This window comes from Tachysurus fulvidraco, chromosome 17, assembly GCF_022655615.1.
Source record: "Tachysurus fulvidraco isolate hzauxx_2018 chromosome 17, HZAU_PFXX_2.0, whole genome shotgun sequence".
Lineage (NCBI taxonomy): Eukaryota > Metazoa > Chordata > Actinopteri > Siluriformes > Bagridae > Tachysurus > Tachysurus fulvidraco.
The window spans coordinates 19,908,168-19,931,999 of NC_062534.1; the positions used below are offsets into that span (position 1 = coordinate 19,908,168).

The following is a 23,832-nucleotide window of genomic DNA, read 5'->3' on the forward strand; positions in this document are numbered from 1 at the left end:
CCTTCTGGTATCAAAAATAGGCTTTTGGAAGAGTTTTTCAGTCTTGCCTAATGTTTGCAGTTAAATCCAGTCACTTAAATCAAAGCTACAGCACTCAACAAAACTAAAACAACAACTAAAAACAACAGCTTTAGGACATCAGAGCTTAGACAGCACTGCCTTTATCTCAGCATTAGCAGAACCAGAGTTGTCCCCAAAGCAGGCGACATATTCCCATATGCATGTGTGTATGGTATTAGAGACAGGATGCAGTGTATCTGCTTGCCAGGATCAATCTCACACATCTGTATGCTAGCATGGTTGTGGTTATGATATATGCAGAAAGCGCAATGTGTGTTCCAGATCAGAGAGCGATGCAGCAGATTGTACGGCTCCAAAAACAGCCACTTCAAGGGGATGCGCAATTCACTTGGCAGGCATTTTATCTGTAATCACGGATAGCATTTTAACAAATACCGCGTTCACTTAAATCATTTTGACACATAGAAAGATAAAATTAGGTATGCTGAAAGCCAGTGGAGATTTTAGAGTTTAATTTCAATAATCTGTCCAGCTGTAAGCAACAGCAAATAGTTCAGCAACAAACAAGTTCAGCTATCTAAATAATATCTCCAAAAACAAACTGGAATAATAACAATCTTAAACAGTTTTTATCACACAATAAAAAGCTGACTTATGTGAAAATAGTCACCAAGCACTATGTAAGAGACTTCAATTCCAGAAGCGTATTTATATAGGATTATTTATATATATATTCTGTGCTGGTACCCAGATGGTGAAATAAACTTCCGGTGGCTGTCTGAATAGCTGAGTCACTGACTGTCTTCAAGTCAAGAGTGATGATCTACCTCTTTACCAACCACTTACAGTACATGAGCAACAATTTAATCACTGTACAAACACATCCTTGTGATTTCTGTGACTTCTCTCTAAACCATTTTTTAAACTTATACCCAGATCTATTGAACTAACATGAGCACAAATTTTGATAGAGACAACAAAGCATGTTGATCTGAAAAAAAAAAATGAATTGATAAACACTTTAAATGTAAAGGAAAATGTAAATGTAGTAGGAGTCGCTGAGACTGGGGTCATAAGAGCCAAATCTCAAACTAATTTTTGACATAATTTACAATATTCAATTACACGCAGAAGTTGAAGACAAATAAAATGTCATTCATATCAAGAAGCCCTTTTTTGTTGTTGTTTTTGGACCCTCTAAGTTAGAGTACTAACAGAGTTGTTTTGGCCAAACTGATGGTCATTACTTTTAAAAATCAAATTTTTGAAAATCTCTTTTTTTGAAAAATTAATTGTAAAAATAATTGCACTCAGCTGCTTCTACAGTGGCATTTTAATTATAAAAGGATTTCTAATTACTTTGTCATCGCTGAAAGGCAAATTCCTGAACAGAGACCCTCTGTTCATCCACGTCACTTTCTCTCTGAGTGCAAACAGCTTTCAGAAAGGGAGGCGCTCCTTTAGTTCACTATCCCTCTCACACTTCTGAGCAGATCTAACAGATCCATCTAACAAACAGGACAAAATGTGGCTGTCTGTGTTTTCTTTGTGGGGCAGTCTGCTAACATTAGTGGCGTCTCAGAGCTGTCCGGATCCATCTGAACACAGCGCTTCATGGGTGAGGTTAAAACCTCTAGGGCAGTGCAAGGATGGGGAAAGTACATGCCCTTATAGTATCTCTCTTCCTCCTCTCACTGTCCAGCTTCCCAAGTCCTTCAGGGAGTTGGAGAAGATGGCCAGAGAACTGCAAAGCCTGACACGGATGGTGAACCAGCTCAAAGAGGACTGTCGTGAGTGTAAGGAGAGACAAGGAATGGATTGGAACAAACGGACAAATAATGAAGAGGAGGATAGAGAAAGGATTCAAGCTTCTAGAGGCACTCTCAACACCAAAGGAAGACAGCAGGACATAGCAAAGAGACAGAGACCAGTTCAAGTGACCATTTCAACATCTGCGGTGAAAGACCCTAAAATTATCAGCAGTGATGAAATGGAAGAAAATCCAACAGCTTTTGGAAAACAAAGGAATACCAAACAGGGGATGAATGTAAACCCACCAACTACTAAACCAAGGGCTGAGACCAACGAAGGGCCAAAAGGATCTAATTCTTCACAAAAAAATATGACAAATAGGAGCAGGTTTGAAGAGGTGCCCTCAGTTACAACCACAAAAAAGACGACTCTACAGTCTCCAATGGATACATTATATGAATCATCATTCCCTGGAGATCTGGACAGTGAACAACCTACACAGCATGAAAAACATAAGGCCAGCAAAATCGAAGTTGGATATAATATGAACCCTAGTGGAACCCTCACTGCAAAAGGCAAGGTGAAGAGTATTCCTGAATACCAGGTGGATACTATAGTTACGGATGATGATGATGATGATGATGATGACACTGAAGATGGTTATGTAGAAACAAAGCAAGTGAAGACACCAAAAAGTGATACGGTACTGGTGGAAAGACGACTGGTGACGGGTGGCACTGATGCTCCAAACAACAGAGAACCTGAACCAAACATGAAACAACTTACCAGAAAACAACAGGAAGAAGAGGGCAAAAAAGGACATTCAAGACCTAGCACAGCTGACACAATCAGAGGACAAAAGAAGTTATCATCTCCCATCACAGACAAAGCTAGTGCCTCAGTTAATGTAAGTCAAATTAATTCACAAACACTGGAAATCAAATCTAAATATGGATTTAAACCTGATACGAACGCAGATTCAGAGAAAGATGCTGGAATGAATTTAAACCCAGTTTATAATGTTGATACAATTAGTGGAGTTAAGAATTCAAGAAAACCCACCTTACGGAGAACTAATGTCACAGCTCATGTTAAGCCAAAAAATCCCAAAATACAGAAAACTAACTTTCAGACCCTATTCAAACCTAGATCGGATGCAGAAGGTAATACTGGAGTAATGCTGAACAATTCAGGATTACCCATCTCAGTCATAACTGATGACATAGTTGATGTAAGTCTACCAAATCCACAAATCCTAGACAATAACAATCAATTCGAAGCAGACACAGATTCAGAGAGTGATACTGGAATTGCAGTTAATAACAGTGAGACAGTCACTGGACTAAAAAATTCAAGATCACCCATCTCAGACAGCGCTAATAGCATAGCTTATGTAGCTCCAGATGGTTCAAAAAGACAGAGTAGTAACTCTCAATCCTCCTTAAAATATAGCAAATATGAAGAACATGACACTGGAATGAACTCAAATCCAGTCAAAAATATTAAGACAGTAAGTGGACAAGATGTGTTACAATCACCCATTTCTGGCACAGATGATGGCATAGTTAATGTAAGTCCAACAACTACACAAATAGTAGAGAGTAGAAAACAATCGAGAACTCACACAGATTCAGAGACTGATGCTGTAATGTTTTCAAAGCCAGTTAATAACGATACAGTGAGTGGGCTAAAGAATTCAACATTACTCATCTCACATAGAATTAATGCGACGGTTGATCTAAATCTAATAAATCCAAAAACACAGTCCAGTTACTCTCAAACCTCATTCAAATCTAGTACAGATGCCGAGCATCATATGAATTCAAATCCAGTCAACAAACTAAATAATTCGAGATCGCCCACCCCAGGCATAACTGATGGCACAGTTGATGTAAGTCCAACCAATCCACAAATAATGCACAGCAAAAACCAGGTCAAAGCTGGCTCGGGTTCAGGGAGTGATGCTAGAGTGGGTTCACACCCAGTAAATAATTCTGAGACAATCCGTGGACAAGAGATGTCAAGATCTGACGCTATAGGTGATGTAGGTCTAACATATCACAGCAAAAGTAAGTTTAAAGCTGGTGCAGATTCAGAGAGTTATGCTGTAAGTGACCTATACACAGTCCATAATGTCGCTACAGATAGTGGATCAAAGAATTCAGGGTCATCCATCTCAGACATAACAGATGCAAGTGAAGTAAATCAAACATATACAGTAACACTGGATGGTACTTTTACAAATCAACTACAACCTGGGACAGATAAGGAGAGGAAGCCTGAAATAGATTCAAACCCCCTTATTAAAGTTGATACAAAGAAGTCTTATCCTTATCAAAATCACTCGACTGATGAGACATCAGAAATACACATCTCTGATTCCAGACTTAATGTAAATGATACAAATCCCCGTCTGTATAGTAATGATCACCTACCCAAAAGACAGCTCCTGCCAAAATCAAAACTTAACATGACACAATCCAGGAATGGACAGATTAAGAGTTCAAACCCAGGGAGTATAGATTCTGAAAGACAAAAGACATTAAGGAACAACAAAACTACAGCTTTGAGAAAGTATGCGATAACAAGTGGCAGGCACCTGCCCACTGGACTTCTTCCTAGGAGGCCAGAGAAGCAGAAAGACATCACAAATCAACCAGAAAGAACCAATCCTGGAATGAGCCCAAGTAAGGATCCTAGACGTAGAAAACCATATATTTGGCAAAGAAGACCAGTCAATGAAAGTAAAGCATTCGGTTCGAGTGACCCAAAATACACAAGTGGGCAGGGTAATTATACAACACGTATTGTGAAAACGCGTGTTTATTCTGAAACTGTATCCAGCCATAATAATGTGTTAAATAGTACAGCTCATATAAAAAGTGCAAAAACTGCCCCTGCAGTCGAAGTATTAGACATGGTTAATCGCCAGAGTGAAAGCACCTCTCAAACTGCTGTGACCGAACATGAAAAACTGGGTGGAAGTTCACAACAGGATCTTGTTTTGGACATAGTAAATAACATTGGAAGGGACTCACAACCACCTGTTTTGGAAGAGACAAAAGGCAACAACAGAAGAACAGCAGAAACCCCATTTAAATCTAGCAGTGTACAGACCAACCAGGAAAAACATAAAAAAACACTCAGAGAAGGAGGCACTCGAATTCCTGATGGGATGATACCTTTAACTGTGGCAAGGCATGATAGGAATGAGTTAAACTATCCAACAACTACAACCACCTCATACACAATGAAAACAGAGTTTAAGGACAAACACAGCACAATGTCTCAGTTTACTCCTCCTATTATAACAACACCACATTTTATGGATCAAGACCATGCAGAAAAAGCCAAAACCACTTCTAGAGTTAAAGTGTCGAATAAACATGTTCATCACAGACTCAAAAACCCCGGCCAGGAAATGGAGTCCAAAAAATCTCATAGTGACACTGGAAACAAAGAATTGCAGAATGCGAGAAATGGTCAAGAATCCAGTGAGTCAATAGTTTTGAGACCCAACTTCTCAGACAGCAACCAAAATGGAACAGCTGGCTCAACAGGTATCATTATGGACTTAGTCAAGTCAATTGCCGGCTCAAAGGTGTCAACAATATCTACAGAAAGCACCGATGAAAACAGAGCAAGAGACTCTGACTCAGTAAAGGGCAATAACGGAGGACATTCAGTTGATACAAATAATGGGAAATCTTACCCAGTTGCTGTAGACATAATAACAGGGGAAACCTTATACAAAATCCCAGATGGGCAAACCAACAGTGGAGATAACAAGAAACCACTTACTGTTAACAACGTGAATGAAAGACAGGGCTTGGAAAAGCAGCTGCTCAGCAACTGTCATGGTGATTGTGATCTCAGTCCAACTCCTTGGTCAGAACGCAACAGCCATGAATCATTAAACAATGACAGAGGTAAGCAATGTCTTGCTCTTTGGATGGTTATGTACAGTATCAAAGCCATTAAAATATCCTGAAACATGCACATGCTTCCATGATATCTATTGTAGTAGATTAGCTTAATGTGAGGACTTATGATTACATAATAAAACTGACTATCACTCAAAGCTGGCGCTCAAAAATATTTACAGTACAATGGCAAAATGATTTATGCCTGCTTAATGCATCCAAAGCCTAGAGTGCTTGAGAATATCAGAGCTTTTTTGATTAATTACATCTGTGGTTTAGGAGGAGTTCATTTGCGGACATCTGTATCTCTTGAACTAAAACATTTAGGTGAATTCAATCTGGGTAGATAACAGGAAATGACATAATATAACTGTAAATACCAACAGCTGCTCTCCAGCCCTACTGTTAGTCTGAGACTTTTCTGAAGTGTCAAGTCTTCTGGTCTGTTCTTCATTGCAAGGATCAATGGTTGATAATAACTGAATGTCATATTTCACCTGAATAGCAGATGTTGTGCTCTTAGGAAACACAGGAAGATGGAAGTGATTCATCTATTATAACAAAATGGGGGCTCATTACATAGTTTTCAGTCATTTGCCCAGCATTAAGAAGTAACAAATGGGGAACATTAAGCAATGGAAAAAACATGTTACCGTGTTTTTTATGCACACGCACCTTTCCTGCTTCCAATTCACTGTTCACTAAATAGCATACATGCATCCAGATGTGCTACCAGTTTCATCTGTATAGGGATTCCAGAAGGAGCCATTGCTCCTGTTACAAAAATAGTTGTATTTATCCTGAGGTTTTATCCAGATTTGTATCATAAATGTCAAAAAGCTTTGTTTTTTTAGTTATTAATTAAAAGAGACAGAAAAAAGAGAAGCCATTTTTAGCTGCTATAAACACTGCACTGTAAATTATTTTCCTATACAAGCTCACCCTGTCATGTTTAATGTCTTATGTATCGTTCATTGCTAACTATGAGATCATAAATATATTTTTGGTTAATAAAATGAATAAATGTTCACAGATAAATCTTCCCAAGACTGTTCTGACTTCATCATGAGAAACCCAACAAGTGGCATCTACAATGTGACACCAACCATATCAGGCAACAGGACTTTTCCTGTCTTCTGTGACATGAAGTCCTCTGGTGGAGGTTGGACTTTAATTCAGCATCGCTTTGATGGGAGCATCAGCTTCAATCGTACATGGAATGACTATAAGAACGGTTTTGGTAACTTAAAGGGTGAGTTCTGGCTAGGTAATGAAAAGATCCATTGGCTGACATCAACTAAAGCCATGGTACTGCGCATTGAATTTGAGGATCTAGATGGGATAAAGGACTATGCCCAGTACGACCACTTTCATGTGGCCAATGAAAGCCAGTACTACAGGTTGATGATAGAAGGATACTCAGGCACAGCCGGAGATGCTATGCGGTACAGCAAAATGTTCAACCACAACGGAAAGAACTTCACCACTCCAGATAGAGACAATGATCAATACACCTCAGGAAACTGTGGCGCCTACTACAGCTCTGGATGGTGGTTTGATGCATGCATGGCTGCAAACCTAAACGGGAAGTATTATGAGACAAGATATAAAGGAGTGCGAAATGGCATCTTTTGGGGCACATGGCATAATATTTCCAGTGAGTCCTATCTAACCCATGACCGGCAATCTTTTAAGACTGTTAGAATGATGATCAGACCGAGGACAGGGCTTTTGATGGACTAGTTGATGTTGATGTTGAGAAAATCAAAAGGACAGCTGTTTCCCTGCCACTTTGAGAAAGAAGTTGTCCATGCACTAGATGTGCTTGGATAATTCTTGGAGAAAATTCCTCTTTCTCTTTTAACAGATTGTTGTGCACTATTTTAATATTATCTAGTTCTAGGACATTAAGACAACGGTTTACAATTTGGTCCATTTTATTTTTTTGATGCAGAGGGCCAGAGCAGATATAGAGTAAATATTTATTAAGGGGACTTTATAGTTATATTTACTTACTGGTGAATTAAATGATTGAAGACAGTAGTAAAGTAGAAGGTAGTAAATGTGAGGTGTATATGTGAACAAGTTAGAAATTGTGTCCTGTGTCCAAAAGATATCTAAAAGATGTTGTTTTATTTAAAGCAAAACCACCCTCCTATCTGACATTTCTCTGGATTGTTGGAATAAATATATTTTTCTGTGCATTAGAGTGAAAAATAAAACCCTACAGGAAACAGAACCAAATGTTCCTAAATGTAAAATAAAAGGGATTATCATATTTTAAGACAATGTTTTAAAATACAAGAATCTGTTGAGGAGCATAAACAGTGTTGAATGAACGAATTAATGTTGTTTATATAATACATCCAATTACTAAATGTATAATGTTAATTGATGATTTTCTTCTATCTCATTGAATATAAGCTCTTTATTTACATGTTTTATTTCTGAAATCATATTTCTTCTAAGCTAACCATTGTAAATGTATGTAATGGGTTGAACATGTTTTATTAATACGTGTCGACATTAAAGCTTTTCTATGACTATATCAGGGATGGTATAATGTACAATGAAGTCATTTTCAAATAAAAAAAGATAAACACACCAAAGGTAAGCCTTAGTTCATGTCTCTATCATCATGCCTCTAGCTATTTTCTGCTAGAACATCTTTCATTATACTCTGGGAAATCCCAATTGACTCCAAGAAATGTTTTCACTGGCATGGATTTCTAAAGAAGATACAAACACTCCTTAGACATTCCCACCCAGGTCATGAGACTATCACATAGTTGCAGTACATCTATGTTCTAAGTCTCCAAATTTCATCAAATTTTTAAGGTTATCTATTAGGCCTGGTGACTGTGGAAACCAATGCAGTTGAAAAGGATTGAGAGGGCAAGATTTTCATGACATGGCATGTTAATTACTCTGTTTCTCCTGTGAATGAAAGTGATGTTAAACAGGGTGATTTTACTCACAGAAATGCCATTCAATCAATGTTTTCCCACTATTCTGTTGTGTGTACCAACCCCAGGAGACCCTGAAATACTCAAACCAGCGCATTTGGTACTAACATCCAGGCCTCAATCAAAATCACGGTGATAAAACACATTCTTCATTCTCAAGTCAAGTCAAGAAGCTTTTATTGTCATTTCAACCATACTGTATATGTATAGCTGTTGCAGTACATAGTGAATTCTGATGGTTGATGTGAAGATTAACTGAAAGTCTTGACTTGTATATGCATGATTATAAACTTCTGCCACACTGACTGTATAACAGAGCAGGTGTTCATATTAAAATGGAGGGTGAATGTGTATATTCGAGGGAAAACGTATAGCATAGTAACATAGCTTAGCTACTGTAAATAGTTCAGTTTTGTAATGTTTAAAATGAACTGGTACACTATGTAAAATGAAAGTAAAAGTTACTTTGAATTTAACTCAGGGTTTAAAAACTTCTAGAAAAAAAAAATTCAAAGAGTAGACATCTGAAACAGAACTGAAGACAAAAGCATTTACTCCTTTGGCCTAAATGACAATTAACCAAACTGCCCTGCATGGAATGTTAATGTTAGCACTTGACTTCGGCAAAGCCAAAGTCTGGAGTCTTTCCATCCATGTCTCAAATGATGCTAAAAGCCTGAAACAAAGAAAAATTAGCTCACCCTCCGGTCTCTGTAGTTCCCGATATTTATAGAAACATTAATAAACTGTTGATATCAGCAGATCACAGAAGCCTAACAAGAAGGAGAAAAGGTTTGAGAAAAGGTTGTTTCATTTTATTTACAGAAAAGGGGGAAAACATTCACGATTGACATTAGAGCTACTTTTGCATAACGCCAGAGCACAATCAGCCAAAGCAGAACACTTAGTATGTCTTGAGTGTATGAGTGCTCCAATGTAAACAAAATTCTTTCCAGTTAAATGCAATGTAACATCACATACAATATGAACAACAACTATCCCTCGCTAAGACATGTGCAAAGCTCATATTACACCAATAAATTAACCAGAGGTCTCTGCATTGGAGACAAGTTTCCACACTTGGTGTCTGGATTGAAGAAATGTAATCTAATAAGAAACAGTGGGGGAAAATTATGCATGCACCATTTCCTACCAGTTAGACAGCTGGACCATTACATAGTAATAAAGTAGAGGTTTTCTGACACAGGGACTAAAAATAACAAGAAGCCTGGACAGTTTTAAATGTTTTAATTCTGGCTTCGAGAACAAATAATTCATGATCTACACACATAACAAAAACATCATCATAGATAAAGTTATAGAGAAAAAAAAAAGATAAAAAAGGAGAGAATATTTCATCATCATCATCATCTCTGTGTATTTAACTTTTCATTTGTGGTTATGTAAAGCAACTTGACCTTCTTAAGCACCAACATAACTAAACCTTCAAATTCATACCAGCAGGTTTTTAGTGTCAGAACTAATTTTGACAGCAGAACGTTGTCTCACTGGGGGTGACGGCTCAGCGAGCAAGGCTTTGCATAATACGTTTGTGAGTTGAAATCTGAGTCCTTGAGAAAGTACCAGCAATGTACTTATGGAATTTTATTAGCAAAGAACCACCGTTGTTCTCCTGAGCAAAGCCCTCAACTGTTTGGTTTACATGGTTGGACTGGATTGTGCCTCATTATCTTAGGTTGTTTGTCTACCTGTCTAATTAATCATAAGGAATCAAACTGTATCTGGAGACTAGACCTGTATTTGGAATATTTCTGCAGTGCGTACTTCTTAAACAAGAGTCTTTCAAATACAGTTAACATTTTATGTCAATGTAGATTACATTAATATCAATTGATTGATTAATTAATTAGGCCATCCTTAAAAATATTCTTGTTTGCCGTAACCCGACCGACTCAAATGTTTCGTTTTGTTTTCTGCTTTAAGTCCGACCGACTTGCCGGTTGTAAATTTGCGTTAAGACCGACCTTTTTTTTTTACTCTTCAAACAACTAATACAAAAGCAATAAAATAATATTAATTATATTTTAGTAAGTATTGTAAATAAATATAAATATTGCCCAGCATCAAAATAAGGTTTGCAATGATGCGCCCGAAGGCACGGGTTGAAGACCCAGTCAGTGACGTCACGATATGCTAATTTGTTTAAAGTCATACCTACGTAATCACCGTCACCAAAATTACATTGAAACTTGAAAAAAAAATAAATAAATAAAAAATAGACCTACCTACCTTTTTTATTATTATTATTTTAATTGTTACTGCAAACCAAAATATTTTTAAGGGTGGCCTTACTAATCATTTTTATTTAGTGTCTCCAGTGTCTGAGTTTTCTAACAGTTAGAAGTAAAGAACATGAAATTTTCAGACACAAAATTGTCTTCAGAACAGAAAACTAATGACTTCTACTTTTGTAACACAATAATGGAAACATTTATGGAAAGGATCTGAACGAACTTTTCCTAACATAGGCGTATGTATTATTTACAAAAAATTTAGTTAATACAGGTGTTAACTTACTTTGCAAATTTGATTTTATTTAAGCTGTGGTTTCTTTAATGATAACACCTCTGCAATAAATAATGTTTGTTTATTGCACATTAACATAAAGCATTAAACGTAATATGCTTCTGCTGAGAGACAATCATTTTCTATTGTGCATGAAAAAACATCAGCTGAAATCTCTTTTATGGTGTGTATGTAATAATTGCACAAATATTTTAAAAATGAAAACACAATACCCAAAATTCAATGTAATGTCTTATGAAGAAATCTCGAAACATACTTTGAAGCCAAAAATAAAATATCCAGTTTCTCCTTTTTATCCCAAATATAATCATTCACCCAAGAAATGTTTGACATTCAAGGCCATGTAGCTCCATTGATATGCTTGCTGTGACAAAGCCAGTTTAGCAATCTTAAAATACACAATTGAAAGTAGTAGTCCTTCAGGTGATACTACAAATTCAGTTTTATTTGTAGGTGTGCTATGTTGTCTATAGAAGGCATTTTAAATATTTTGATTATGATGTGTGCAGTGCTACACCTGTAGCTATAAAGTTTATCTACTTGTTAGCATCAATGTCTTACAAATCCAGTGCAAAGAGTTTCAGATATCAAATGAGTCTTGGATGATCACCTGCATTTGGGGTAAAGAGGAAAATGTGGAAACCAAAAAGACAGATTAAAAAAAAATGTAGGCATGTAGGACCTGCTACCTGATACCCACAACAAAAACCATCAATGTGTCCACTAGTGAGGCTTTTCAGACTTTACAAATAGCTGTAGTTCTAATCCATATGGATACTTATAAATAATGTTGTTATATAGTACACAAATTATATTTTCAATTTCCTTCTGAGTCAATCCAACGTCTTCCTGTCAGTCTCTTCAGAAGTGGAAGACATTGTAGCCGAGCTCCACCATTGCACCGATAAGAAGAGCCCACAGAGGGATACAAATGAAACTCAGCTGTATCTTTTTCAGCTCTTCCAGCCTGGCACACAATAACAGACTAAAGGCCAGCTTTAACAAAATGGCCACAAGATACCAAACTCGCTTCTTCAGGTTGTCAGCTGCGTTGCGAGGGTCAAAACCTGGCTTACAGCGGCCAGCCATTTTCACAATGAGCATGAGCAGGAGAATGGTGTCGAAGGCCCAGACAGGAAGAAAGACGAGAAACCAGTTCCATTGAATTTTTTCATCCAACTTGAGTACCAGCATGATGAGGAAGACGAGGCTGAAGATCCAAGTGAGGAGAACTCGCTGTGCGAGAGACATGCTCATCCAGAAACGCTAACTCTGTCCTAAATTGCATATAAAGACACCAACAGGACACTTTAGTCACAGGCATGATTTAAGAAGCACTAGATGTTTAAATACTTACAGTACAGTTGCACTTACTGACTTAATGTTAGTGTCTTAATGTAATGTTCATTTCAAAAAAACGGATAAAAGCTCTTTTTTTTAGCCAGGTACAGTTTTACTGCTGTCAGGATATTTGTGATTGTTGGACTGTTTGTCAAACCTCCAATGATATTAAAGCTTCAAAAATGTTTTTGACTTGTATGTAAAACAATAAACTTAAACCAGCCAACAACCATCCCAAACATCTCCTCTAAGGCAGTTACACTGACGTTGATTGAGGTTAACAAATTATGTATATCAACAGACAGACTTGTTGGTCACTTACAGTTAATTAATTGTAACTCGACATGTCAAATTAGGAGCTACACCAAAGCTAATAGCAAACATACTAGTGAACACTGACTTTAAAATCATGCATGGTGGTATCTAATCTGACAAATTCACTTTTATAATTTATTCTGGTCTGCTGTTTGTATATTATACAAGTTACATCACTTTGGTTTTCTTACACATGAAGCCTATAAATGGCTAAACTAGCTCAAAAGCTTAGCTAGCAACTGCAGCCAAGCTAACGTGCTAACTGACTGACTAGGGCTGAATCCCAAACCGCTCACTGTTCCCTAGTTTAGTGCACTACACATGCTACAAATAATAGCTTAGCTCAACCACTTAGGACACTTCGTCTCCGTAACGGATTGATTCGGGATTCAACCTAGCTCTTAGTCAATTTCAGCAAACGACAGGAAAATAAACCGTGTTTATTGACACTATTAAAATGTCTTACCCAGCCAAATGAAAACAACTTCTCGCTCGGACTCAAAACGAATTAAAAATGCAGTGTTTTAAATGTGAACATACATGTTTCATCTCTGCCTGCTCGTTTTTAAAGCGCCTTCATTTTCTCCTTCATAGCAGTGAGGAACTGTAGAAACCCAGTAATGTCGATAAAAGCGCCCCTAAGAGGACTGGAGTCCTGATTCAGACCCAGAACTGAAACTGGTCTACCAACAGGGTTAGGGTTGGCACCTTACAAAATAACAGGCAAAAATATTTATTTATTAATTCATTTATCTCGCGTAACCTCTTAATCCAGGCCATATATGGCAAGAATACACTCTAAATGGGTATCTAGTCAATAACAGGGCACCATGCATACACACTTAGGGTCAATCTAGAGTTTCCAGTTCAACTAGTTCAACCATGCAAAAAAAAAAAAAAAAAAGATCACGAGAAAACAAGACAGGAAAAAAAACAATGAATACCAATGATAGAAAAATAAAGCCATGAAATAATTATAATTTTGGGTAAAGTAGATAAGGGCCACTGTGAAGCTGCAAACATCAGGTTAAATGTGATATAATGTAAATCAAGAGTCAGGTTTGTTTTGCAATTAATTACATTTGTGGGAAAAGTGGGAAAGCACGAACAAATACGTAGGACAGGGGGTTACTCCAGGATTAATTAATTAATTAGATAGATAGATGTAGCATATTTACAGCATGTAATGTATATAGGTATATATTTAAACATATGTACAGCATGTAATATATAGGTTTATATGTAAACATATGTACAGTATGTAATATATATATATACCGTAAATAAATATAAAGGCTATAGCAGTGCAGAGATGTATGGACATGGTTGAAAAGTAAGTAAGATTGTGAGCCTGCGTATTCATTTATTGTAGTTATTTTAAAAATACCATGGACATGTCATCGTGAGGGCTTTACTTATTTGTCCTGCTTTGTTAAATTAGACCCTAGGGGGCGGTGCTGCTGAGCTGATTGTTGATAAGCAGCATAGATATATACACTAGATGTCTCCTTGGCTACGGCAGTACATTGGAACGCATGCGTCAATAGGGCCGCCATCTTGGAACAGGGGACCCACTCCTCTTTAATGCATCAGCGTCAATGTAGGTCTAAGGTCTAACGGAAATAAAATCACCATAAATCGTCATGAATGCGATTTTCTAGGTTTTTTTTTGCTTCGTTCCAACGGTCAGAAATGTATTTATCATTGAGTCTAGAGAAAATTTAAGGTTTTGATATTAAGATAATCTACTTTTTCAAAATATTATGTATAGTGCTAGTAGGTCTAAGTTTATTACATACATTCTTCCACTTGAGTAAACTTCAAATAAACCATCACTACTTATAGCCTACTGCATGCAACACTGCTACAATGGTGTGACTATACATGTTCATTTAAACATTTAAATTGTATTAGTATTGACGTCTCTGTTTATCACTTGGGAATCTACAAACAGATTCAGATTATTTTACTCAATGCCATGTCAGCAATCAAAGTTATTTTCATGGCATTATTTTTGTAATTCAATTACAAAATCACAAATATAATATAAATATAATAAAAACAAAAATATAAACAGCAAGTCATATTATACAATTTTTTTTAACATACGGTCAAAAAATCCAAAACCTTTTCAGGCATAATGTCCATAATGTTCATTAAATATGTCCTTAAGTGATAAAAGAGCATTCTGCTTGTGTTAAGTCCAGGGCAATCTAATAAAATATGTTTGACAGACAAGGGAATCTTACAGAACATACATAAAGTTGGATCTTCACCTTTAAGCAAAAAACCAAACCAAACCAAAACAAACAAACAAACAAACAAACAAACAAAAAACATGGGTCAATTTTAATGTCCTTATTAAGAGCTTCGGAATCTACAAACATTGTCGGTTTTCCTGTCAATAACATGGGTAACTAGCATGGATTAGCTGCGGTCGTTAACCAAGGACTGAAACAAACCAACGTAACCATAAATATAATGTCGTAACATTCAATATCATAAAACACATTCTCACCTGTGAAATGTAATCCCTTGCTGTCTGGTTTTTATATTTCGTTCGTTTGAACATCCAAACGCAGTACAGAAGTCCGGCATCGTCCATGAATTCGAAGTACAAGACACCTGTACCAAGATGGCGGCGGTTTTGACGCATGCTTAGAACCCCAAGGCGACATCTAGGTGTAGAAATCTATCGTTTATCGCTCTGTGTTGAAAGACTGTGATTATAGATCCACTTGTAATGACAAGTTTAAAGCCTCTGCCCTGTTCAGACTTTTATTTATGCGTTAATATGAACGAAAGCGGGATTTCTTGTAGAGAAGTTTATCTATGATCTAACTGGCCACCTAACCTGCAAACCGAGTGGGCGGGGCGAAATAAAAAGGCCTTGAAAACATTAATAAAACTGTTAAATATTTGTCTTACTGTATATTCTGCTTACTGTATAACGATGGGCATTTTTTCTGGACTGAATAATGTTAGTGTAAAGTGTATGTGTACCGATTAAACACACATTTTCCTGAACATTGTGGATCTCATTATGTATTCAGTAGCAATGCATCATGGGTAATGTTAAACTGTTTTGTTTCTTAATAAATAGTCCACCACACGACTTTATATGTAATAAATCTAACGTTATTTTTTCAGTATGTGTAGACTGCAGTGTTTTAGTACCAGATGTTTATGTAATGATTATAGCACTGTTCTTTACCATGATGGTAAACGGTGTGCTCGGTGGTGCAGTCTCTAGCTGCTGGAGGAGTAATTCATACTTACCTGGCAGGAGAGACACCATGATCAAGAAGGTGGTTCACTCAAGGCGAGACTCAGCCATTGCACCTGGGCTTTGTTGACCTTTGTGAATTCCCCAAATGCGGGAATCTCAACTGCATAATTTATGGTACTTGGGGACTGCGTTCGCGCTCTCCCCTGATATTCAGTACTAAAGTTAGACTCACTCCTAGTTCTTGTATTAAAGTAGAACGTAACTTATGTAAGTTTCATCATGAGATCTGATATCTATAGTTTTACTTGTAGACAATTTCTTGTCAAGGAGGAACATGTATAAGAACCATATATTTAGTAAGTGATATATTACGTATTTGTTAAGTTGTTTTCTCATGTTTATTAAAGTCAAATGAAGTATAATGTTCTTATTTGGGAGAACTTAAGTAACCTTTATAGTTTGATATATTTGCACTGTGGTGTTTATCAACACGAGTGACATTGTAACTTCATGGAATCCTTATAATAAAGTTTATTTCATCAGATGTGTTCTTGTGTGAGAATACTTCGTGTTCCTAATTATTTCTTTACATTTATATCTGATTATCTACATTGCCATTCTGTTGACACTGTGGAGCTCCTGTACTAGAACAATTTCTTCGTATGTGAAAACATACTTTGCAATAAAGACGATTCTGATTCTGATTCTGATGATATTGTTGTATTATGGTCAAGTCCTGTGTGATTGGTGGTGAACAGGATTTGTATACGCGCTGTGTGATTGGTAGTGAACAGGATTTGTATACGCGCTGTGTGATTGGTAGTGAACAGGATTTGTATATGTGCTGTGTGATTGGTAGTGAACAGGATTTGTATACGCGCTGTGTGATTGGTAGTGAACAGGATTTGTATATGTGCTGTGTGATTGGTAGTGAACAGGATTTGTATATGTGCTGTGTGATTGGTAGTGAACAGGATTTGTATATGTGCTGTGTGATTGGTAGTGAACAGGATTTGTATACGTGCTGTGTGATTGGTAGTGAACAGGATTTGTATACGTGCTGTGTGATTGGTAGTGAACAGGATTTGTATATGTGCTGTGTGATTGGTAGTGAACAGGATTTGTATATGTGCTGTGTGATTGGTAGTGAACAGGATTTGTATACGTGCTGTGTGATTGGTAGTGAACAGGATTTGTATATGTGCTGTGTGATTGGTAGTGAACAGGATTTGTATACGTGCTGTGTGATTGGTAGTGAACAGGATTTGTATACGCGCTGTGTGATTGGTAGTGAACAGGATTTGTATACGCGCTTTGTGATTGGTAGTGAACAGGATTTGTATACGTGCTGTGTGATTGGTGGTGAACAGGATTTGTATATGTTCTGTGTGATTGGTGGTGAACAGGATTTGTATATGTGCTGTGTGATTGGTAGTGAACAGGATTTGTATACGCGCTGTGTGATTGGTAGTGAACAGGATTTGTATATGTGCTGTGTGATCGGTAGTGAACAGGATTTGTATATGTGCTGTGTGATTGGTAGTGAACAGGATTTGTATACGCGCTGTGTGATTGGTAGTGAACAGGATTTGTATATGTGCTGTGTGATTGGTAGTGAACAGGAATTGTATATGTGCTGTGTGATTGGTAGTGAACAGGATTTGTATATGTGCTGTGTGATTGGTAGTGAACAGGATTTGTATACGCGCTGTGTGATTGGTAGTGAACAGGATTTGTATACGTGCTGTGTGATTGGTAGTGAACAGGATTTGTATATGTGCTGTGTGATTGGTAGTGAACAGGATTTGTATATGTGCTGTGTGATTGGTAGTGAACAGGATTTGTATACGTGCTGTGTGATTGGTAGTGAACAGGATTTGTATATGTGCTGTGTGATTGGTAGTGAACAGGATTTGTATACGTGCTGTGTGATTGGTAGTGAACAGGATTTGTATACGCGCTGTGTGATTGGTAGTGAACAGGATTTGTATACGTGCTGTGTGATTGGTAGTGAACAGGATTTGTATACGTGCTGTGTGATTGGTGGTGAACAGGATTTGTATATGTGCTGTGTGATTGGTGGTGAACAGGATTTGTATATGTGCTGTGTGATTGGTAGTGAACAGGATTTGTATACGTGCTGTGTGATTGGTAGTGAACAGGATTTGTATATGTGCTGTGTGATTGGTAGTGAACAGGATTTGTATATGTGCTGTGTGATTGGTAGTGAACAGGATTTGTATATGTGCTGTGTGATTGGTAGTGAACAGGATTTGTATACGCGCTGTGTGATTGGTAGTGAACAGGATTTGTATACGCGCTGTGTGATTGGTAGTGAACAGGATTTGTATACGCGCAGTGTGATTGGTGGTGAACAGGATTTTCATACCTGCTTTGTGATTAGTAGTGAACAGGTTGTAGATTCTCTACTAATGATTACAGCAGCGTGTGTAGGTGACTGTGGACTCTGGACACAATGACAGCACTGAACTGTCTACACTGTGAACAATGAAGCAATGAAATACAAACATGCATAAAATAAAAACATGCTACCTGTGCAAGAAATACAAACATCATTATCGATAGTCTATATCTTGTTTTATTAAAAACAAACATATATATATATATATATATATACATATATATATATGTATATATACATATATATATATATATATATATATATATATATATATATATATATATATATATATATATATATATATATACATATCCATTGTATGTGTCTCTGTTTATTAATAAATATATTCCAGGTGTTTTATTTTAATTAAATAGATTTATTGGGGGTAGAAAGGCATAAAATAATGAAGACTTGAAAAAACAACACAGCAACACAGTGTAGCAATAAAGTATTATTTCCTTCAGAAGAGGATTATAAAGATTCCTAATAGTTTGCAAAAAATGAGGAACTCAATACAGCCAAACAGTTTAGACCTGGACTTCTTGGACCTTACAGTGGGACTTGACTGCACAGGCTGATTAAGGCTCTGGGTTGTTGATCAGAAGATCGGGGTTCAAGACCCATCACAGCTAAGCTGCCACTGCTGGGCCCTTGAGCAAGGCCCTCAACCCTCCCTGCTCCAGGGGTGCTGTATCATAGCTGCCCCTGCAATCAGACCCCAACCTCCTCAGTTGGGGTATGTGAAGAAAAGAATTCCACTGTGCTGTAATGTATATGTGGTAATAATAAAGGCTTCTATGCCTCCATTCTTATGCCTGATCTGTGTATGCTGTTTTGTTAAAAAATGTATGTATTGTATGTATTGTAATATGAATAGTAATATGACAGTGTGTGATATGTATTATCTGGGTATCAGGCCTCATTGATTGTATATAAAGTATTTTTATCTCTGTTTATTAATACAAAAATATAAGATTATATTAAATAAAATGTATTTATTGGAGGGGCATAACATGGGGAACACTTGAGGAAAAATAACACAGCAATACAAAGTAGTAAGAAGATGATTAAGATTGAAAAGTGATAAACACTGAAAGTATTTACAAATTATACAAGGAGATGCAACTAAGAAAAAGGATTATTATAGCAAACCATCAAAATAAAAAAGACAAATTGAAATTATATATATTAAAAAAAATCACAAACAATACTTTAAAAATGAAATAAATATGATTTGTTTTAAAACTAATTGGAGTTGGTGTAGAGCAGAATAGAGGTCACTTTATTTCTTCTCTTCACTTTAATAAACATAAAAGCGCAAACTGGGGAAGACGCACAAAAAAAAATCACAAACATTTTAAAACATTACAGTTTGTACGTTTTTTTTGGGTATCTTTTATGTCCCTGAGCTGGTTGGCGACAGAGTGATCAGACTGTGAGAAAAGTAATAACACACTAATCAGACCTGAATGAACTTTGCCGAGTTTGGTGTCAGTAGCTTGAAAGGTCTAGGACGAGTTACGGTTGGAAATGTTTGGTATAATAATAATAATAATAATAATAATAATAATAATAATAATAATAATAATAATAATAATAATCTTATAAAGAAAAAACAAACAGCTTTTTCAACCTAACATAAGATCGTTACCTGAATCGTAGGTTGTACAGAAACTATATAAACTAGTAAACCAAACCTTTAAAAAGGTGAGCTGTTTAATTTAACCAAATATGAAATCAAAGTTTGTAACAGTACAACAACAACATAATTCTAATACCATTTTGTCCTGATCGCTCTGTTACGATCGTTAGGGGAAGATTTGCATACACGCTGCGTGATTGGTAGTTTACAGTCAGGGTCTTATGTGACTGTAGACTCTCGACCAATCACAGAGCAGAAAAACTCTACACACCCAATGTTTTTGTTTTTTTTTTTTTTAACTTATAAACCCCTAATGTGTATCCATATATCCAGTGGTTTCATAATTCAAAGCTGGGAAGTTCCACTGATTTTGTGTTTAAGGCCATAGTCTTAGTTTAAAAAACATTTTCATTTCCTTCCTCGTATAATCCAATGTAGAATGAAGAAACAAATGAATAAGTTTGAATGAGTCTGAATAAATAGCAGGTTCTTCAACCAAAGCTTTGTGCATGTACAGAGCCTGAGTACATTTTCTTTTCTGGATTTAGGTCTTCTTACAAAACCTGAAGATGAATTTAAACACAACTTCTCTCACTTGATTACAAAGCTCAGGTTTGTTGGCTGTAGAATATTTGCTTGCTTTACATCCTAGTAAAATGCAGTTATAGTAAATATCATCACACTTGGAACATTGCTTGTCCAATCAGATTAGTATACCAAGACTAATAGCTGTTGGTCTATAAAGAGTTTTACAGGGACAAATTCAACCAACCAATCAAATTTCAATTTCATAGTTTGGCCTCCAGAGGGCAGTGTGATTTTACTTTAACACTCAAGTGTAGGAAACTTTCCTATGATGGAAGAGAAAACCACAGCTGTGGTGTGTTTAGTAGCGATCGCAAAGCTCTGCACACTGAAAATCCCTGTGTTTAAGGGCCATATATCCATTCAGATTCACTTTAGGACTTTTGTAGGTCACAGCTACTTGCATGTTTGCTCATGCTAATGAACAGTTTACTGTATATTTGGTGCTGTGTAAAAGGAAAAAAAGTGTTTCGCTAAAAAACATCCATTATTTTGTATGTGCATGTGTAAGTTTCCCAAAGTGTCTGTCACTTCCTTCAACAGTGGACTTTAGAAGAAAGTGTTTTTCATTCAATTTGGAACAAAAGGCTGCTGGGAGAATCTTAAAATCCCCAGCACACAGATGTTTATCACATACTTACTCATACTAATTTCATCATGCAGCTTATTTGGTACTAAACTAAAACTATTTTACAATATATGACCAACAAAAAGAGAAGGTAGAAAGGTAAAAAGGTAGAAAAGTCGGCGGAGGTAGAGAAGATGGGACGTATGCACATTTGCCAGGACATTTTGTCCCCACTGAGATATAAAAGCCTCTTACATATCCAGACACACACACACACACACACACACACACACACACACACACGCACACACACACACACACACACACAAACAAAGTGGTGATTTGCTGAACTTGCTTATTATCCTTTGCAAATATCCAGTTGTATCTCCTGTGTTATTAAGGGCTTGCGGCGATCACTGTACAAAAGGCAGGTAGCAATAGAAAACAAGCAACTTTTCTACACACAGCTTATCAAGTGAAAGCTCACGGCTGCCTGCGTCTGCCCCTGGAGTTTGAGCTCTGAAATTGAGTTTTAATTGGTTCTTCCTGCAGTACCACACACTTCAGCACAGGCTGGAATAAGCCCAGCGCTGAGGACAAACAGCATGAGTGTGTTTAACTTCCTATGTGACCAAAAACAAACCAACAAAGGTTAGAAATCATTCACCAGAAAAGACTACGCTGAAATAGATAATTAAATCTGCACTGGATACATCAGACATGACATTATGACTTATTTACTACAGTTCTACTTACCATAGCTATACATACTACAGTTTCAGGGGTCCCAGGTTGGGCTTGGGTTTTTTCTGTGTCAGTTTCCTCCAGGTTCTTTGGTTTCCTACTGCCTACCAAAAACAGGCTGGTAGCTTGACTGCAATTGGAACTAGGTGTGAATTAGTTTGTGCTGCAAATGACTAGTGTCTCATCAGAACTGCATTCCTGCCTCACACCTAGTGCTTCCTGATTAGGCTCTGAATAATTCGGTTACTGTAGATGAATGAATTAAAGCAAACGAATGAATTAAACACCAGCATTAATTAGGTAACTAATACTGTGCGCTTGTGCCAAGGTAATGACATTACTATAGATAAAGAGGGAGTAAATTAGGCTTAATGAGGTTTATGTAAATTTTACTCTTGTTTTTTTGGGTTAATCAAATTAGCTTTATTGAGCTAATCATTGCTAATAATTTTTTAGGTCAGACCCTTTAGGTGTAAACAACAGCAGGGTACACGACTCCCGTCTGAGGTCGCCACAGACCAGATAGCACACAGTTTTATTCAGTTGTTCACTTTAGTCAGTCGTGTGTTAACAGCTAACAACAACCCCAAAAATATATTTATACATGTTGATTTATTACTAAGTTTCATGAAGGAAAAAGAATGTGGAGATTTAATAACCCATTAACAAGACCGTTTCGCATTATACTCAAGGATAGCCGTGAGTCAGTGAATCAGTCATAGTGAGTATGTCCTGTTGAATCATTCGGTAATTCAGTAACAATGAATCAGCTGTGTTAGTGAATCAGTCACAGTGTGTTATTCAGTGATTCCATCACAATGAGTCAGTGTGAGTCAGTAAAGCCATCACAGTGAGTCAGTCTGTTGATCAGTGAATCATTCATAGTGAGTCGGTCCTGGTGAATCAGTCAGTAAGTCCTTCACAGTGAGTCAGTGTTTTAATCGCTGAGTATATTAGCCACAGTGAGTTAGTTTCGATGAATCAGTCACTAATTCAGTAACTGAGTCAACAGTGTGAGCGGATCTGTCCCAATGAAAAAGCAATGAATCGGTCACAGTGACTCAGTGTGTTAGTCAGTGAGTAAATGAGTAAATATGTGTCAGTGAATCATTGTTCTAGTGAATACACAAGGTAGTTAATAGCATGTCAGTCAGTAAATCGGTCATATTTGGACAGTGTGAGAGTCAGAAAGTTTTTTGTTCTGTAAATCAGAGAATTAATGTGAGTCAGTGTGTCATTTGTGAATCAGTGATGTCATTGTATAAGTAAATCACTAAATCAGTAAAGGAAAGTCAGTGTGTGATTCAGTATGCTTCCAGTCAGTAAGTCAGTCATGATGAAACAGTGAGATAATGTGTGATTCAGTAAGTGAATCAGTCACAGTGAATCAGTGTGGAAGTTAGTGAGTTAGTCAGTCAGCAAATCGGTCAATCATAGTGAATCACATTCAGTCAGTGGATTAGTTAGTATTCAGTTAGTTATACAGTATATTACCCCCAATATATGATTAGGTGATGTTAGAAAACAGCAAATAAACAAGATACATTTACTTAACGCATACTGTATGCTGGATACAAGGAATAACCTCTGTCTGCTTGGTGTTGTTGAAATCCTTTGTGACCATCTAAATCATGCTGAAATCACTTGGCTCTGATGCCCTGTAGCTCATAACTGAGCTACTGACTGTCCATCCCTGTGGACAAACAGCTCCATGCAAGAGACACTGACACACAACCACATGCATGCACCTCCGCCACTAGCTTTTAGGTAAATTCAA

At 36.9% G+C, this 23,832-nt stretch overlaps 2 protein-coding genes and 1 non-coding gene across 5 annotated transcripts; 2 read left to right on the forward strand and 1 right to left on the reverse strand.

Annotated features, from left to right (window-relative positions):
- Window positions 1–1,487: 1,487 nt before the first annotated feature.
- On the forward strand, window positions 1,488–8,305 carry fgl2b (fibrinogen-like 2b). The gene is made up of 2 exons (XM_027136083.2): window positions 1,488–5,702; window positions 6,730–8,305. Exons 1-2 carry the CDS (start codon window positions 1,547–1,549, stop codon window positions 7,437–7,439), a joined length of 4,866 nt encoding a protein of 1,621 aa, XP_026991884.2. The 5' UTR covers window positions 1,488–1,546; the 3' UTR covers window positions 7,440–8,305.
- A 1,590-nt stretch (window positions 8,306–9,895) lies between these two features.
- Window positions 9,896–13,501, reverse strand: tmem60 (transmembrane protein 60). 3 transcript variants are annotated; one of them, XM_027136080.2, is made up of 2 exons: window positions 13,332–13,501; window positions 9,896–12,486 (listed from the first exon to the last, which is right to left on the reverse strand). In XM_027136080.2, exon 2 carries the CDS (start codon window positions 12,464–12,466, stop codon window positions 12,071–12,073), a length of 396 nt encoding a protein of 131 aa, XP_026991881.1. In that variant the 5' UTR covers window positions 12,467–12,486; window positions 13,332–13,501; the 3' UTR covers window positions 9,896–12,070. The 3 variants fall into 3 exon arrangements, with proteins under 3 accessions (XP_026991881.1, XP_026991883.1, XP_026991882.1); XM_027136082.2 differs by lacking the exon at window positions 13,332–13,501 and adding an exon at window positions 12,873–13,144; XM_027136081.2 differs by lacking the exon at window positions 13,332–13,501 and adding an exon at window positions 12,584–12,793.
- A 2,635-nt stretch (window positions 13,502–16,136) lies between these two features.
- On the forward strand, window positions 16,137–16,300 carry LOC113636212. Its single transcript, XR_003438996.2, has one exon. It is a non-coding gene; the product is annotated as a U1 spliceosomal RNA (small nuclear RNA).
- The last annotated feature ends 7,532 nt before the right edge of the window (window positions 16,301–23,832 follow it).

Excerpts from the sequence above, each read along its gene's own strand:
- tmem60 (XM_027136080.2), bottom strand. The coding sequence starts at position 12,466 with ATGAGCATGTCTCTCGCACAGCGAGTTCTCCTCACTTGGATCTTCAGC.
- fgl2b (XM_027136083.2), top strand. The coding sequence starts at position 1,547 with ATGTGGCTGTCTGTGTTTTCTTTGTGGGGCAGTCTGCTAACATTAGTG. Across the intron at positions 5,703-6,729 it reads ATCATTAAACAATGACAGAG|ATAAATCTTCCCAAGACTGT; the intron begins GTAAGCAATGTC and ends AAATGTTCACAG.